This window comes from Microtus pennsylvanicus, chromosome 18, assembly GCF_037038515.1.
Source record: "Microtus pennsylvanicus isolate mMicPen1 chromosome 18, mMicPen1.hap1, whole genome shotgun sequence".
Taxonomy (NCBI): Eukaryota; Metazoa; Chordata; class Mammalia; order Rodentia; family Cricetidae; genus Microtus; species Microtus pennsylvanicus.
In genome coordinates, this window is record NC_134596.1 from 1,662,150 (window position 1) to 1,677,775 (window position 15,626).

General features: G+C 50.0%; 3 protein-coding genes across 3 annotated transcripts; all 3 read left to right on the plus strand.

The window, feature by feature from the left end:
* Positions 1-285: 285 nt before the first annotated feature.
* Positions 286-6,435, plus strand: Lim2 (lens intrinsic membrane protein 2). Its single transcript, XM_075952638.1, has 5 exons — positions 286-471; positions 724-904; positions 3,902-4,051; positions 5,843-5,977; positions 6,173-6,435. Exons 2-5 carry the CDS (start codon positions 730-732, stop codon positions 6,232-6,234), a joined length of 522 nt encoding a protein of 173 aa, XP_075808753.1. The 5' UTR covers positions 286-471; positions 724-729; the 3' UTR covers positions 6,235-6,435.
* A 1,194-nt stretch (positions 6,436-7,629) lies between these two features.
* Nkg7 (natural killer cell granule protein 7) lies at positions 7,630-8,692 on the plus strand. The gene is made up of 4 exons (XM_075952697.1): positions 7,630-7,935; positions 8,012-8,158; positions 8,247-8,381; positions 8,491-8,692. The coding sequence occupies exons 1-4, from the start codon at positions 7,779-7,781 to the stop codon at positions 8,547-8,549; spliced, it is 498 nt and encodes a 165-aa protein (XP_075808812.1). The 5' UTR covers positions 7,630-7,778; the 3' UTR covers positions 8,550-8,692.
* Positions 8,693-13,610: 4,918 nt separating this feature from the next.
* On the plus strand, positions 13,611-15,404 carry Cldnd2 (claudin domain containing 2). Its single transcript, XM_075952830.1, has 4 exons — positions 13,611-13,779; positions 14,026-14,166; positions 14,826-14,945; positions 15,198-15,404. The coding sequence occupies exons 1-4, from the start codon at positions 13,611-13,613 to the stop codon at positions 15,269-15,271; spliced, it is 504 nt and encodes a 167-aa protein (XP_075808945.1). The 3' UTR covers positions 15,272-15,404.
* Positions 15,405-15,626: the final 222 nt, after the last annotated feature.

Here is a 15,626-nt window from a genome sequence, read left to right on the forward strand (position 1 = left end):
CTGCCATGTCCCAGCCAAGCTCTGACAAGCCCCTGATCCTACCCCACAAGAATCCCTTGGCCTGACATGTCCAGACACCTTTATCTACCCCTGTCATTGCTGTTCCCTGTCTCCCGGGCTGGGAAGCCCAGGTTGGTTGAACAATAAAAGGATGGCTGCTCTGTCTCTTCTGTGTGGACCATGTTTCCTGCGAAGCTCAGGCTACCCGTGGTGGGGACTAGGGAGATGACTAGGATCACAGACAGAGGCTGATGGGGCCCCCTTGTCCCCTGTTTCAGCAAATTCCATTGAGGGCTCTGCTGCCACTGTGTTTCTGCCTGCTGGAAGCTGCTGGGCTATGCAGCCATTGTGTACGGAGGCTTAAGGGATTTGGGGGAGCCATGAGGCAGAGATGCCAGCAACCTGGCTCAGCTCAGTCTCCACAGAGGGGCTTCGGCAGAAGGAGGGCTCAGAACAGTCTCCGCCACTCAGGTAGGCACCAGCGTGAGACCTGAAGCCCCCTACCTGAAAAGTCTAGGCTCCCCAGACCCTTCTCTCCAAGAGCTTTGAATTGAGGTTGTTAGACATCTTCCTGTCAGGAATGAAGAATCCAGATTCTCCACCCTCTTCCCTCAGACCCAGGAGTCTACTCTTCCCCTTTAGCCCCCTAAGCCCATTCTCCAGCCTTCTTCTCAAACCCAGGGGGGTCTAGGATACTCACAAACCACCCTCCCCTCTCCACAGATCGCCATGTACAGCTTCATGGGTGGCGGCCTCTTCTGTGCCTGGGTGGGGACCATCCTGTTGGTGGTAGCCACAGCAACGGACCACTGGATGCAGTACCGGCTGTCGGGGTCCTTCGCACACCAGGGCCTGTGGCGTTACTGCCTGGGCAGCAAGTGCTTCCTACAGACGGAGAGCATTGGTAAGCCTTGAGGCCAGGGTTTGAGTGGTACTGAGGTCTAGCCTTGCCCAGAGCACAGCCCTACGGCCATCACCCCAGCATTCTAAGAGAAAGCATGGTGGCTCAGAGAGGCAGAGGCATTGGACTACGATGCTCAACAGGGGGTGGAACAGACTTGTGATCTATGGATTGTTTTCTAGTTCAGGGACAGGGTGTAAGGTTTTGTAGTTAGGTTAACGGGGTGGCGTTTCCCCCACACAAAACGGTGTCAGATGCAGCAAAGAGGCTGGGGTTGCCAGAACAATATTTTATAAATATCTGTGATGAGCTGGGTGTGATAGCATGCGCCTGTAATCTCGGCATTTGGGATGTGGTAACAGGAGGATTGTAAGTTTTAGGCTACGTAGTTTGACCCTGTCTCAAAATACAACAAACAAACAAACAAGTGCTATGAGCCAATAAACAGTGTTAGGGACAGGGACCACGGAGACTGTTGATAAACTGCCTGCCAGATGGAAGACTTTTTGCTATCCTTCTACTGTGTACCAGGTCATGTACTTATGGATGGATGGATACATGAATAGATAAATAGGTGATTGACTCACTGATATTGATTGATTGACTGATATATATAATAGAAAGATGATGGTTAGATGGGTGAATGAAGAATAGATAGATAAAAAGACAAAAAGAATAGATAGATGGTAGATAGATGATAGATAGGAAGATAGATAGGAAGATAGATAGATGACAGATAGATAGATAGATAGATAGATAGATAGATAGATAGATGATAGATAGATAGATAGATAGATAGGAAGATAGATAGATAGATGATAAATAGATAGATAGGAAGATAGATAGATAGATAGATAGATAATAGATAGATAGATAGATGATAGATAGATAGATAGATAGATAGGTAGATAGATAGATGATAAATAGATAGATAGATAGGAAGATAGATAGATAGATAATAGATAGATAGATAGATAGATAGATAGATAGATAGATAGATAGATAGATAGGATGATAGAATGGATATATGGATAATAAGATAGAGATACGATGGATGCATGGATAGATAAGATAGAAATATGATAGGCAGGATGGATACGTGTATAAATAATGTAGAGATCATGGATAGAATAGATAGATGGATAGACTGATAGGAAGGATAGGACAAGTTAGATGACAGATAGGATGGCTGGATGGATCGATGGATAAGTAGGAAGTCTCTTAGTTACTCTTCTATTGCCATGACAAAACACCATGACCAAAAAAGCTTATAGAAGAAAGAGTTTATTGGGGCTTACAGTTGCAGTGTGTTAGAGTCCGTGACCATCATGCTGGGGAGCACGGCGGCAGGCAGGCAGGGGTGGTGCTGCAGCTGAGTGATACCTCTTAATCCACAAACAGGAGGCAAAAAGAGGGGGAGAGAGGGGGAGAGACAGACAGACAGACAGAGAGACCAGGCCTGGCATGGACTTTAGAAACCTCAAGAGTCCACCCCCAATGACATACCTCCTCCCAACAAGGCCTCACCTCCTAATTCCCAAACAGTTCCACCAACTGGGGACCAAACATTCAAAAACATAAGCCTATGGGATCTATTCTCATTCAAATAACCAGAGGTATGTAAGCAGACAGGCAAACAGACAAGCAAGCAGGCTGACTGGCCAGCTGGCCAGACATGGTGGCTTGCATCTATAATTTTGGAACCAGGAGGCTGAGGTAAGAGGATTGCCTGCCACCCAAACAAACAAACAAATAACAGTTCTAACTCTGAAACACCAGAGAGAGATGCAGATCCCTGAGGTTCCCTGGCCAGCCAGCTTAGCTACTTGGTGAGCCAGGGAGAGACCTTATTTCAAAAAACAAGGTGGACAGCTCCTGAGGAACAACACCCAAGGTCGACCTTGGGTCTCAATATGCACATACATACATGTTTCCACATAAACAGCCGGGCATGTACTCAACACACACACACGATGGAAGAAGCGTGACACGGAGAAATACATTACATAGTATATATTAGGTATGAATATATAATACTAATGAATAATATGCTGTAGTCTACATAATATACTCTATGTAGCATGGGAGTTTAATAATATTTAATGTTTTGTTTAGTGTATCATACAATACAGGATATGATAAGCTAATACATCAAAATGCATCAAGCTACACTCCACAAGATTTTCTACAGTATTTTAATTAATAATTACTGACTGTTATCCTGAAAACAACAAAAATAAGCTAAACCTATCCCAAGAACTTCTCATAGGTCAGCCTCCTTCAGTCTCCCAGGAACGCTCAGGGGCTGTTCAGTTAGCGGTGCACATCTGCAGTTCTAGAGCTCAGGAGACCCAAGCGGAGCCACATCAGGACAGAGGAAAGCACGGCATCTCAAGTGTAATTCCAGCACTTGGAATGTAGAGACAGCAGAGTCAGGAATTCAAGGTCAGCCTTAGCTACATTAAGTTCAAGGACAAGAAGATTGGGCTATAAGAGACCCAGTCTCAAAACTTGTTACATCTATCATGTGCCGGACAGGTGTTGGGGGCTGGGTATGCAACCGAGAGAGAAGGAGCCAGCCCTGGTCTTTTCAGACACCACAGATTCAGCTAAAAGATCAGAACTTTTCAGATGCAGCAAAGTATAATGGATGAAAAGGAAAGGATCAGAGAGATGGAGGGTATTGTCGAGAGCGTATGGGGAAACATTCACTCAATAACACGTTACAAGGCCTACGTGTAAGCCACACCCATGCTGGGATGCGCACATCAAGAACCAAGCCAGTCCCTGTCTTCAGGGAGAAGTCGAGCTGGAGGGGGTGAAACAGAAGAGACAGTTAGAATGAAAAGCAGAGAGAGAGGATGGTGGCGGTGATCAGTTCCCAGAAGAGGCCGCGAGAGCTGGGGCGTTGGAGGATGAGACTGCTAGGTCAACGGAGGGAAGAGCCAAGTCAGATCATGAAGCAAACAGGGGCCCGGAGTAACTGTGATGTCTCCACAGCATACTGGAATGCCACCCGGGCTTTCATGATCCTGTCTGCCCTGTGTGCCACCTCGGGCATCATCATGGGCGCCCTAGCCTTCGCACAGCAGTCTGCCTTCACCCGCCTCTCCAGGCCCTTCTCCGCTGGCATCATGTTTTTTGCCTCCAGTGCGTGAGCCTATCCTTCCTTCCCCACCCAAATTTCCCAGCTCCTCAACCCCATGCCAACATCCACTTCTCATCACCCCTACTCCATCCCCTCTCTCACCCCTAGACCCAATTCTACCGACTTCCCTTTCTCCTTTGCTTTTAACTCCACTTTGTAATTAGAGGCAATCACCTCCTCCCCTCCCTTCTTTCCTTTCTTTCTTTTGTCCTAGTAATGGGAATAAAATCTCTGGAACTTACATACACTAGGAAGACATTCTACCACTCTTAGCCTCTCACTGGAAAATTCTAGGCAGAGGTTCTACCACTGAGCCATACCCAGCCCCCCAACTGGGGCATGATTGGCATGGCAACTCTACCACTGAATCACGGCTTAGCCCTTCACTAGGGGATTCTAGGCAGGGATTCGAATACTAGCCACCCCATAGAACTTAAAAAATATTCACACTTACAGTGACAGTCTTGATACACATTCAGCCCAGGACCAGCTGATGAAGAGACATATACAGTGAATCCTACCAGAATTTCATCACACGGGTGCATTAGTGTCATTTCTCAATGCTATGACCAAATATTTAACCAGAAACAACTTCAGAAAGGTAGGAAGGTCTATTTAGCTCACAGTTGGAGGGCACAGACCATCATGACACAGAAGTCACAATGGCAGAAGCATGGGGCAGCTGGTCATATTGCACCCACAATCAGGAAACAGAGAGATAACAGCCAGAATAAAACAATGAGATACTGTTGTCCACATTTAGGGTGTATATTCTAGTTAATTAAAATGCTTTGGAGGGACTGGTGAGATGACTCAGTAGCTAAAGAAACTTGCTTTCAAGCCTGGTGTTTATGTCCCCAGAATCTACACACTGGAAAGAGAGAACAGACTCCTACAAAGTGTCCTCTGACCTTCTCTCAAGTGCCATAGCACACACACATACATCAAATAATAAGTAAATAACCTCTTCTCTGGAAACACACACACACTCACACAATGCACGTGTGTGTGAGTGTGTGAGTGTCCTAGGGGTCCTAGATCCAGCAGAGCAGACACTGAAGACCAGCCACCACAGATGGACTTCGTTTAGCCTCCAGCTTCCGCTGTCCCAGAGGCAGCGCTCTCAGGCTCAGGATCCTCATACCCTTCTGTTTTAGTCATTGCTGAGAAGTGACACCAAGATCACAGCAGCTATCACAAATGGAAGCACGTAACTGGGGCTTGCTTACAGTCCCAGAGATTTGGTGTATTATCTTCACAGAAGGGAGAATTCACAGTGCTGGAGAATACCTGAGAGCTACATACGGATCCACAGGTCAAGAGAGAGATAGTCTGGGCTCCGCATGGACTTCTGAAACCTCAAAGGCCACCCGCAGTGATACATTTCCTCCTTCCAATCCTTCTAATCCTTTCAACTAGTGCCACTTCGTGGTGACTAAATGTTTAAAAATATGAGCCTCTGGGAGGCATTCTTATTCAAATCACCACAGCCCCAGTCCCTGGCGGGTATTTGATAGGCACCCTGAGCCACCTGTTAGTTCACAGAAACTCGAGTGTGATCCAAGGAGCTCTTTAGAGTAAGACATTCTGTAACTCAGGACACTGCAAGGGTTTGTTTCCCCTCCCAGAACACAGAGACAAGTGTTCTGTCCAACGCTTTATTGTGCTTCCCTGCCGTGTCCTCACCCAATCCCATCCCCCATATCACCTTCCACCGTTGCCACCGTCAGCAACCTCCCCTCTTCCTTATCTCCTATTCTCTTATCCCACTTCACCCCATGCTCTCTCCCCAGCTCTTTTCGTCCTGTTGGCCTTGGCCATTTACACTGGGGTCACTGTCAGCTTCCTCGGCCGCCGCTTTGGGGACTGGCGCTTTTCATGGTCTTACATCCTGGGCTGGGTGGCCCTGCTCATGACCTTCTTTGCAGGTACGGAGGCAGAGTGATGGGAAGGTGGAAGTCTGGGGCAAGGCAAGCGACCTCAGAGGGTGAGGTGACAAGACACCCTACACACATCTGATGGCAAACTCTGGGTCCTAGGGAGGGAGGAGATGAATTAAGAGTCTCTTGAAACGGAAAGGCAGACCCAAAGGGTTTGGGTATCAACGGATTCTGTCCACACAGGCATTTTCTACATGTGTGCCTACCGGATGCACGAGTGCCGGCGTCTGTCCACCCCACGCTGAGACCCGGGACAAACCTTGCAGATAGAAGTTACGATGAAGGCACTGAAGAGGAAGGGGAGGACCTAGGAGCTGGAGGAAGTCTTGGCTCCTGAGGGAATGAGGGGGCTCAGTCCTGGATTCTAGATAGGGAAGTCCCTGATCCCTCTGTCCTGTGTGGGTCAGGTAGGAAGGAGTTGAGAAGACATGAACCCCTACCTTGCCCGATGGGTGGTAGAGAAATGGAAACTCTTTTAGAGAGGCATTTTGTGATCTAATAAAACTGATGTGAAACTATCAAAGTGGGAGTCCTCACAGTGCTGGTTTGGAGAAATGGGCTAGGGTGGTGGTTGGGGGACAGGGGTATTCTGACATGGTGTCCTCTCTGCCTCAGTTCTGCAGGGATGGGAACAAGATAAATGGGTCCCTACCCTGGAGACGGCCATGGTTTAATGTCTAGAAATGGATGTGTGGGATAACAGGATGAACAATCTGATCTCAGGAAATAAAGCTTCCCTGCTCCCCACCCGCTCCAGGCAGCGCCTCCCCTCTGCTTCCTTCCCTGGACGCCCTCTCCGCTAGGACCATCCAGGGAAGGAAGGGGAGGTTCTGCTCCCTCTCCATTTTAGTTTATGTTTTTGGAAGGACAGAGTCTCAGGTAGCCAAGGCTGGCCTTAAACTTGTGATCCTCCTGCCTCAGATCTCTTGAGTGCTGAGAAGACAGTAAGGGATGACAGGCACATTCTGTGTTTCCCTGGAGAGAAGGTGTTGACCACTGGAAGACAGAGGCAGAATAGCCCTGGATTGCTACTCCCCAGACAGCCTCATCTTGGTGTTAAGACACCCATGCTGGAGGGCCCAGCCAGGTGGGGTGAATTCTCACTGTATTGTGAGAAGAGGATGTGGGAAGACCTTCCTGTCCTTAAGTTTTATGGAATCCTGTCTGTCCTGGACAGAGGCTTTAACTAGGACCATGGAATCTCTCTCCCCACCAAGTCCTCCCTCCCTTGGAACTGGTATTTTGACCCCGCTCATCTTCTACTATTGGAAACTCTAGCGCTAGAGTCTAGGAGCAGAGTGTAAAAACCACAGGAAAATGTGAAATAACTGCCCCCTCAGCCACATCTCCCCTTTGAGTTAATTCACACCCTAGTATGACTAGTCTACTTCCCACCTCTGGGCCCCCAAAGCCCTCCCTAAGGTCTTCCAGGAAGCCCTCTCTGTTGTCTCCAACTGTGGAGGCACAGAACCCGTGACAACAGTCTAAACCACTACCTAGACCACGGAAGGTGGACACCCCCAGAGCAGCCAGTGAGTGAAGACATCAGCAGGCCCACCCTCGCCAGGCAGGAGGAGAAGAGGGGAGGGGAAACCGCGCAGGAAGGGAGGGTGTGAAAAGAGTCAGATGCCAGGCCTGAAGCTTCAGCCAAAGTGACTGACTGCTGGTTGCTTCTTCAGCTGGGAGGACCAGGGAGTCTGGGTGCATGACCTTCTCCTTTCTCTGAGACCCAAAGTCTGGGTTATCTGTGTCTTTACCCCATAAGAAGTAGAAAGCCAGAGCTGTGTCCATGGAGCCCTGCCGGTCCCTGGCTCTGCTTGCTGGCCTCTTGGGCCTGACTTCTTCTCTGATTGCTCTGAGCACTGACTTCTGGATAGTGGCCACAGGCCCCAACTCCTCTTCCCACAGCGGCCTCTGGCCGAGGACACATGAGATCCAGGTAGCAGGTAATGTGCCGTGGGCTCCCTGGTGGTGGGAATGGCCAGTGGGGAGCAGACACCCACAAGTCTCATCCTGCATTAGGTTATATCCATGTGACACAGAGCTTCTGTATCCTGGCTGCCCTGTGGAGCCTGGTGTCCGTGGGCTTCCTGATTTTGTCTTACAGTCCAGCCCTATCCCTCCCAGGCCGTGGCCCTCTGGTGTCAACTGTCATGGCTTTTGCTGCAGGTATGAATGGAATCTGGGCTGCACTGGGATGCCAGGGCTGGTGCGTCCTGCAGTGGCCAAGCCAGCTCTCTCTTGTTCTTGTCTTCAGCTCTCTCCATAATAGTGGCCATGGCGGTGTACACCAGTAATAGATGGAGCCAGACTCCATTTCCGCAGGTCCAGACATTCTTCTCATGGTCCTTTTACCTCGGCTGGGCCTCCTCTATCCTGTTCCTCTGTGCAGGTGACTACTCAGCCCACCTCCCCGGGGAGGACCCTGCTAGGGTGTGGGGAGGGGCAGTGCAGGGCACTCAAATACTCAATCTCTCCTCCCATCTCTGTCTCCATACCAGGCTGCCTGAGCCTGGGTGCTCACTGCAAAACCCCCCGGGCTGGGTACGAAACCTTATGAACAGAAGGCAAGCCAGCAGGGTCAGCAGGATGCCTGGAGCCTGGTCCTCACAGGAGCCACAGAGAAAATGCAGGACTCTGGCTCTGTTCCTCCCATCTTATCTTACCCTTCATTGCTTTCTTCACACATTCAATAAAAACATACGGAGATCTAATTGTTCCAAGATCTATTCAGTCAAGAAATAAGCCAAGCCAGGCCTATCTCCCAGTTGCTGTGGAGGCTGGAGCAAGGGTGTCACAACTTCCAAGCCTGTTTGGGCTACCCAGAGAGTTCAAGGCTGGCCTGGGTGACTTCCTGAGATCCTGCCTCAAGGCAAAAACTAAAACATGGGCAGGGATTGTGGCTCAGTGGAAGAGATTTGCTGAGCATGAATGAGGTCCGAGTTCTTTCCCCAGCACCTAAGTCAACCATGCTTAGGGTAGGTAAGAGAAGAGCCCTCAGGAGAGGGAGAGCCATCAGCTACACACCAGAAGTGGATTCTGCCCTGTGTGGACATAATTTTCCTGTGTTTCTCTCCCATCTTCAATTGTTTTTCTTTCTCCCATTTTCTTTTCTTTTTTTTTTTTTTTTTTTTTTTGGTTTTTCGAGACAGGGTTTCTCTGTGGCTTTGGAGCCTGTCCTGGAACTAGCTCTGTAGACCAAGCAGGTCTCGAACTCACAGAGATCCGCCTGTCTCTGCCTCCCGAGTGCTGGGATTAAAGGTGTGTGCCACCATCGCCGGGCTCTTTCTCCCATTTTCTCTTTCTCTTTTCTTCCCCAAGTGGCCCCCATTTTTACTAGGTATTTCCTTTTCTCTCTGTGAGGCCACTCTGAGACCACTGATATGCATCACAAAAGGCTGTAACCACTAGCATTTGACGTGGGCCAGACAACAGCCACAGCCTGAGGATGTGGGACGAAAACTAAACCCAGGCATATCTTTTATTTTTTTTAAACCAGAGATGATATTTAGCAACTATACTTTAGGTTTAACATAGAAGAAGGACCACCAAGTTACATGCCCAACTCCCTTGTACCTTTGGAGACAATGTCTCACTAACTGCCCAGGCAGTCCTTGAATTCACAGCAATTCTCCTGCTACAGACTCTGAAGAATTAGGATTACAAACATTCATGAGCACAGGAATTATGCGATCCAGGCAGCGGTGCCCAAAGATGCAGACATGGAAAGGATATGAAAGGGGGTGATTTGTGTCTGGACTGTAGAATGTGGTGGCAGTGGGAAATTATGACAGAGAGGCAGAAGGGAGCCAGGGCCTCTATTGCCAAAGCTAGTTTTCTCCTGAGAATGGTGGCAAATTGTGCAATAACTGTGAACAGAGGAGAAGCTGTCCCAAGTGTGTGAGAGAGAGAAGCCTCCCTCCAGTGACCGGGGAGTGAGACTGGAAGGTTGGAAAGCCGGTAGGAAGGGACAGAGCTTGGGGTCAAAGGCATAACGGAAGCAAGGGGAGCTGGCCTGACAAAGTGAGAGAGACAGCCGAGCTGCAACAAGTTTGAGTCGGCGCCAGTGATCTTTTTGGCAATGTGGTTGAGTGGCCACAGAGGAATGGCAGGAGCAGGTGAGGTTATCTGGGGATCAGATGAGGAACCTAGGGCTGGAGGTGACATTATGGTTGCTCTCTCAGATCTTCAGGGTCACTATCCTTAAGGAGAGGAGGGCTCTCCTAGAGAGAGGGTTATGATGGCACCCAGAGGAGATCAGCATTACCAGAGGAGTAGAGGAGAGGGTCAGAGAGGGCACAGACCGAGAACTGGGGGCCAGGAGAGCTTATGGGCTTTCACGATAGTTAAAGAAGGAGCAGCTTTAGAACAACTTCATCAGTCAAGCAATAGCTGTAGCTTTGGAGCGCCTTCCTTCTTTTTATCCTTCCTTTCTTCCTTCCTCTACACCTCACCTCTTCCTTTGCTTTTTTGAGACGGGAGCTTAGCTGGTCTGAAACTCATATGTAGATCAAGCTAGCCTCAAAACTGAAAGTAATCCTCCAGCTTCCTTTTAGGATTACAGGCAGGAGCAACCAAGCCTGTTCCCAGGCCTGCTTTCTGAGCTGTCGGTTAAGAGAGCCTCGGAAAGTAGGCTCAGAAGTTGAGTTCAGTTCCCAACACCCACAGCATGATGGCTCAAAGCCAAGGAACTTCAGTTCCAAGGGATTCAGTGCCTCTGCCTCCACTGGGCACCTGCACTCACACGCACAGAACCACACACAGACACATGCACACACACAACCACACACAGACACAGAACCACACACAGACACAGAACCACATACAGACACATGCACACACAGAACCACACACAGACACATGCACACACAGAACTACACACAGACACAGAACCACACACAGATACATGCACACACACAACCACACACAGACACAGAACCACACACAGACACATGCACACACACAACCACACACAGACACATGCACACACAGAACCACACACAGACACAGAACCACATACAGACACATGCACACACAGAACCACACACAGATACATGCACACACACAACCACACACAGACACAGAACCACACACAGACACATGCACACACAGAACCACACACAGATACATGCACACACAACCACACACAGACACAGAACCACACACAGACACATGCACACACAGAACTACACACAGACACAGAACCACACACAGACACATGCACACACAGAACCACACACAGACACATGCACACACAGAACCACACACAGACACATGCACACACAGAACTACACACAGACACAGAACCACACACAGACACATGCACACACAGAACTACACACAGACACAGAACCACACACAGATACATGCACACACACAACCACACACAGACACAGAACCACACACAGACACATGCACACACACAACCACACACAGACACATGCACACACACAACCACACACAGACACAGAACCACATACAGACACATGCACACACAGAACCACACACAGATACATGCACACACACAACCACACACAGACACAGAACCACACACAGACACATGCACACACAGAACCACACACAGATACATGCACACACAACCACACACAGACACAGAACCACACACAGACACATGCACACACAGAACTACACACAGACACAGAACCACACACAGATACATGCACACACACAACCACACACAGACACATGCACACACAGAACCACACACAGACACATGCACACACAGAACCACACACAGACACAGAACCACATACAGACACATGCACAGACAGAACCACACACAGACACAGAACCACATACAGACACATGCATACACAGAACCACACACAGACACAGAACCACACACAGACACATGCACACACACAACCACACACAGACACATGCACACACACAACCACACACAGACACATGCACACACAGAACCACACACAGACACAGAACCACACACAGACACATGCACACACAGAACCAAACACAGACACAGAACCACACACAGACACAGAACCACACACAGACACAGAACCACATACAGACACATGCATACACAGAACCACACACAGACACAGAACCACATACAGACACATGCACACACACAACCACACACAGACACATGCACACACAGACACATAATTTAAAACAATTCACTTTTAAAAATTTAAAAAAAAATCTTTTTTTTTTAAAAAGAGAAAGCTGCTGGAAGTTGGGCTTGGTGGTACACTCCCTGCCCTTGGGAGCCTGAGGCTGGAGGATTGCTGAAAGTCTGAGGTTGGCCTGGCCAACATGGTAAGTTGTAGGACAGCTAAGAACTACATAATGAGACTCTGCCTCAAAACAGAACAAAAACTAGAAATGGCAGTTCAAGGCTATAATCCGAGCACTGAGGAGGCAGAGACAGAAGAACAGAAGTTCAAGGTCAGACCTGGGTTGCTCAGCAGGTTTGAAGGCACCGTGGACTACAGAGTTAAAAGACTCTGTCTCAAAACCACAATCCTGCTGGGTAGGTATAGTGGTACCTTCCTTTGATCCCAGCACTTAGGAGGCAGAGGCAAGCGGATCTCTGTGAGTATGAGGTGAGAATGATCTACAGAGTGAGTTTCAGGACAGCCAGGGCTACAAGGTAAGACCCTGACCCAGAACCAAACAAACAAACAAAAACAAAATATTCCAGAACAGAGACCAGAAAATGAATATGCTCTGGGAGAGGGTATCCCTTTAAATAGCTACTAGACGAGGGTTCTGGAATCTCTGCTGCCTCATAGAGACCCATCCCCCCACCCATGGGCTGTCTGTCCCAGGGGACCAGGCAGTGAGTCATTTTCTGGGGTGTATATGTATAAGGGTAAGGATGGAGAGGGCACTGGGCCAATAGAGGCCTATATAGAGACATTCAACTGAGGAAGGAAGTCCCTGGAAGATAGTCAATGAGCTGTGCGGCCTGAAGTGAAGATGCAGGTGGGGTGGGGAAGGGGGTGGCTTCCAGTGAGGATGTCTTAAAGTCCGCTAGGTGGTGGAGAACTAAGTTTCTTAGAGGGAGCCATAAGTTCTTAGGGAAGGTGGTCCGGGAAGGGGATAGGAGCATGGGGTGATAGGAGATCGGGAATCTTTTGTTTTGTTTGAGATAGTCTCGTGTAGCTCAGGTTGGTTGTAAGTTCACTATGTAGTGAAAAATGACCTTGAACTTGTGGTCCTCCTGCCCCCTTTCCCCACATGCTGGGGTGACAGGTGTGCCCTACCACGCTTGGTTTACACTGTACTAGAAGATGGAACCTAGGACCTTGTGCGTGCCGGGCAAGCACTCGACCACTGAGCTACATTTTAGCTCCTGTTTCGTTCTATTTCTTTGTTTGAATTGAGATAGGGTCGCACACTGGAGTCCAGCTGGCCCAGAACTCCTTATGTGGCCCAGGACTGCCTTGAACTTGCAATCTCTTGCCTCAGCCTCCTCGGCGCTAGGATTACAGGTTTGAATCACCACACGACAAGTGTTGGGGATCTTGAGGTCACCAGGCAGGGGGCTTGGGGAGGGAAGTAGAGGAGCCTCTCCTGAACCAAGGGTGTGAGCCAGCCCTACCTTGATGTCCTTGGCAGCTGCCCTCTTGGCATGGGGGTGAAGAGGAGCCTTCAGACGGGAGGCAATTTGCTTAATCTCTTGACCAGCATCCTCACAGTACTGTCCACTGCTACCAACTACTGGATACGACAGCAGGGGGGCCACAGTGGTCTGTGGCAGGAATGTACCCATGGCGTCTGCTCCAACATTCCCTGCCAGAGTGAGACCTGCCCCTGTATCAGACCCCATTCCAAAGCCCATCCCTGTCCCCAGCTCCAGATGTTCCCTCCAACCCCAGGCTCAGATCCAGCTGTCCTCCACCACCAAGGCTTTTCCTCCCCAGACCTGTCTTGCTTCCCTCTTCTTGGTCCCCATAGAAACACTGGGAGACGGCTGAGCTCTAGACACACACGGTGTGTCTTTCATGGCGACGGGGTGCCCCACTGATGCAGCCCTGTCTCTCTAGACACCCTGGCGGTGACCGCAGCATGCATGGTGTTGGCAGCGACCTTCAGTATCGTATCTTTGGGGATTGGGATGAGGATTTGGTGTCATGAGGGCGAGTCCCTGCGTAGCCAGAATGCCATTGTCTTGCTTTTTCTCAGCGGTGAGATGGCAGCTACGCTCACGTGGAGAGTGGGTGGAGGTGATGGCAATCCCGAAAGAGCTGGGTCAAGAGGGGTTGGCTGATAGGGTTAGAAGCGGAGGGGCGTGGCTGGAGGATGAAGTGGTGGAGTCCATACTGGAGAGACAGCCTCTTAACAGTAGGAGCAGGTGTATCTCTGTTTCTTTTGCCTGCTCTTGGGACTCTTTTCTTCCCAGTGGGTTGCCTTGTCCAGCCTGATAAGAAAGAAGGCTTTTGCCTTGTCCTTTTGTATCTTGTTTGTCCCGTTTGGCTGTGGTTTCTTGGAGGTCAGTTCTTTTCTGAAATGGAAATAGAAGGGAAGAAGTGGATCTGGGGGAGGGAGGAGATAATAAAGATGGGAGGCATGGAGAGAGAAAACTGGGCAGGTGTATTGTTTGAGGGGAGAATCTATTTTTAATAAAAAGTAAAAATAGAAATGGAAAGGAAAGGGAAAGGAAAGGGAGGAGAGGGGAGGGCAGAGGAGGGCAGGGGAGGGGAGGGAAAGGAAGGGGAGGGAGGGGGGAATCCACAAAGGCCAAAGGGTAGCCAGAGGCTGTTCTGAAGGGCGTGGCCTGGGCTGGGCAGGCTTGGGTGCAGCCACCACCTGACCCCCCCCCCCCTGACGGGTGGGCATGGCTCAGGGCTGCTGCTGATGATAGCACTGATTGGATTCACTGCAAAGAATGCCTGGAAGCCAGAAGTCTTCTTCTCCTGGTCCTACTTTTTCGGATGGCTGGCTTTACCCTTCTCGTTTCTTGCGGGTAACCAGCACAAGGGGAAAAGGGTGGGGACTACCCCTCTAGAGGATTCCCCGCCCCAGAAACCTCCCAGTCTCCTGTTCTCCCAGGAAGGCCCACAGTGACTTCCAGGGATTCCCCAACACCTGCACTCCAGACTCCAGCATACCCGGTGGAGACTCCCTTGGAGCCCCCATACCTAGTCCCCAGGCAGGCCAGGTCATCTGCCTTGGGGCCCACCTTTTTCCCCCCGGCTCTGCACTCCCCTCCTGCCAGGCTTCTGCTTTCTGCTGGCGGACATGATCATACAGAGCACCGAAGCCATCAGCGGGTTCCCAGTGTGCCTGTGAATGCGGCCTGACTGGGGCAGAATAAAGGAATGGCTTTTAGCGCCGGTCCTGCGTGCTTTTCTGCGGAATTTGTTAGGCTTGAAGACTGCGGGGGGGGGGGGGGGGGACGATTACCGGGGCTTGTAGAGAGTGATGGAGGTCAGGAGGAATGTGGGCCGGTGGAAGCGGAGGGGTGAAGAGGTGGGTCGCAGGAGATTTGGACGCAGGGAGAGGGTATGGGGATTAGCCAACACGGGGGAGTCGTAGGGGACGTGGGAACGGGGGAGTCACAGGGAAGAAAAGTGTAGACGCATAGATGTGGAGGAAATCTAAAGGAAGAACGCGGAGGCGAGCAAGCGAGGGGGGAAAAAAGGCA

Bases quoted from the DNA above. Each gene is read 5' to 3' on its own strand.
- Nkg7 (XM_075952697.1), top strand. From the start codon at position 7,779: ATGGAGCCCTGCCGGTCCCTGGCTCTGCTTGCTGGCCTCTTGGGCCTG. The intron at 7,936-8,011 runs GTAATGTGCCGT...ATCCTGCATTAG, and splicing joins ACATGAGATCCAGGTAGCAG to GTTATATCCATGTGACACAG. The intron at 8,382-8,490 runs GTGACTACTCAG...TCTCCATACCAG, and splicing joins TATCCTGTTCCTCTGTGCAG to GCTGCCTGAGCCTGGGTGCT.
- Lim2 (XM_075952638.1), top strand. From the start codon at position 730: ATGTACAGCTTCATGGGTGGCGGCCTCTTCTGTGCCTGGGTGGGGACC. The intron at 905-3,901 runs GTAAGCCTTGAG...ATGTCTCCACAG, and splicing joins CCTACAGACGGAGAGCATTG to CATACTGGAATGCCACCCGG. The intron at 4,052-5,842 runs GTGCGTGAGCCT...CTCTCTCCCCAG, and splicing joins CATCATGTTTTTTGCCTCCA to CTCTTTTCGTCCTGTTGGCC.
- Cldnd2 (XM_075952830.1), top strand. From the start codon at position 13,611: ATGGGGGTGAAGAGGAGCCTTCAGACGGGAGGCAATTTGCTTAATCTC. The intron at 13,780-14,025 runs GTGAGACCTGCC...CTGTCTCTCTAG, and splicing joins CTCCAACATTCCCTGCCAGA to ACACCCTGGCGGTGACCGCA. The intron at 14,167-14,825 runs GTGAGATGGCAG...GGCATGGCTCAG, and splicing joins TGTCTTGCTTTTTCTCAGCG to GGCTGCTGCTGATGATAGCA.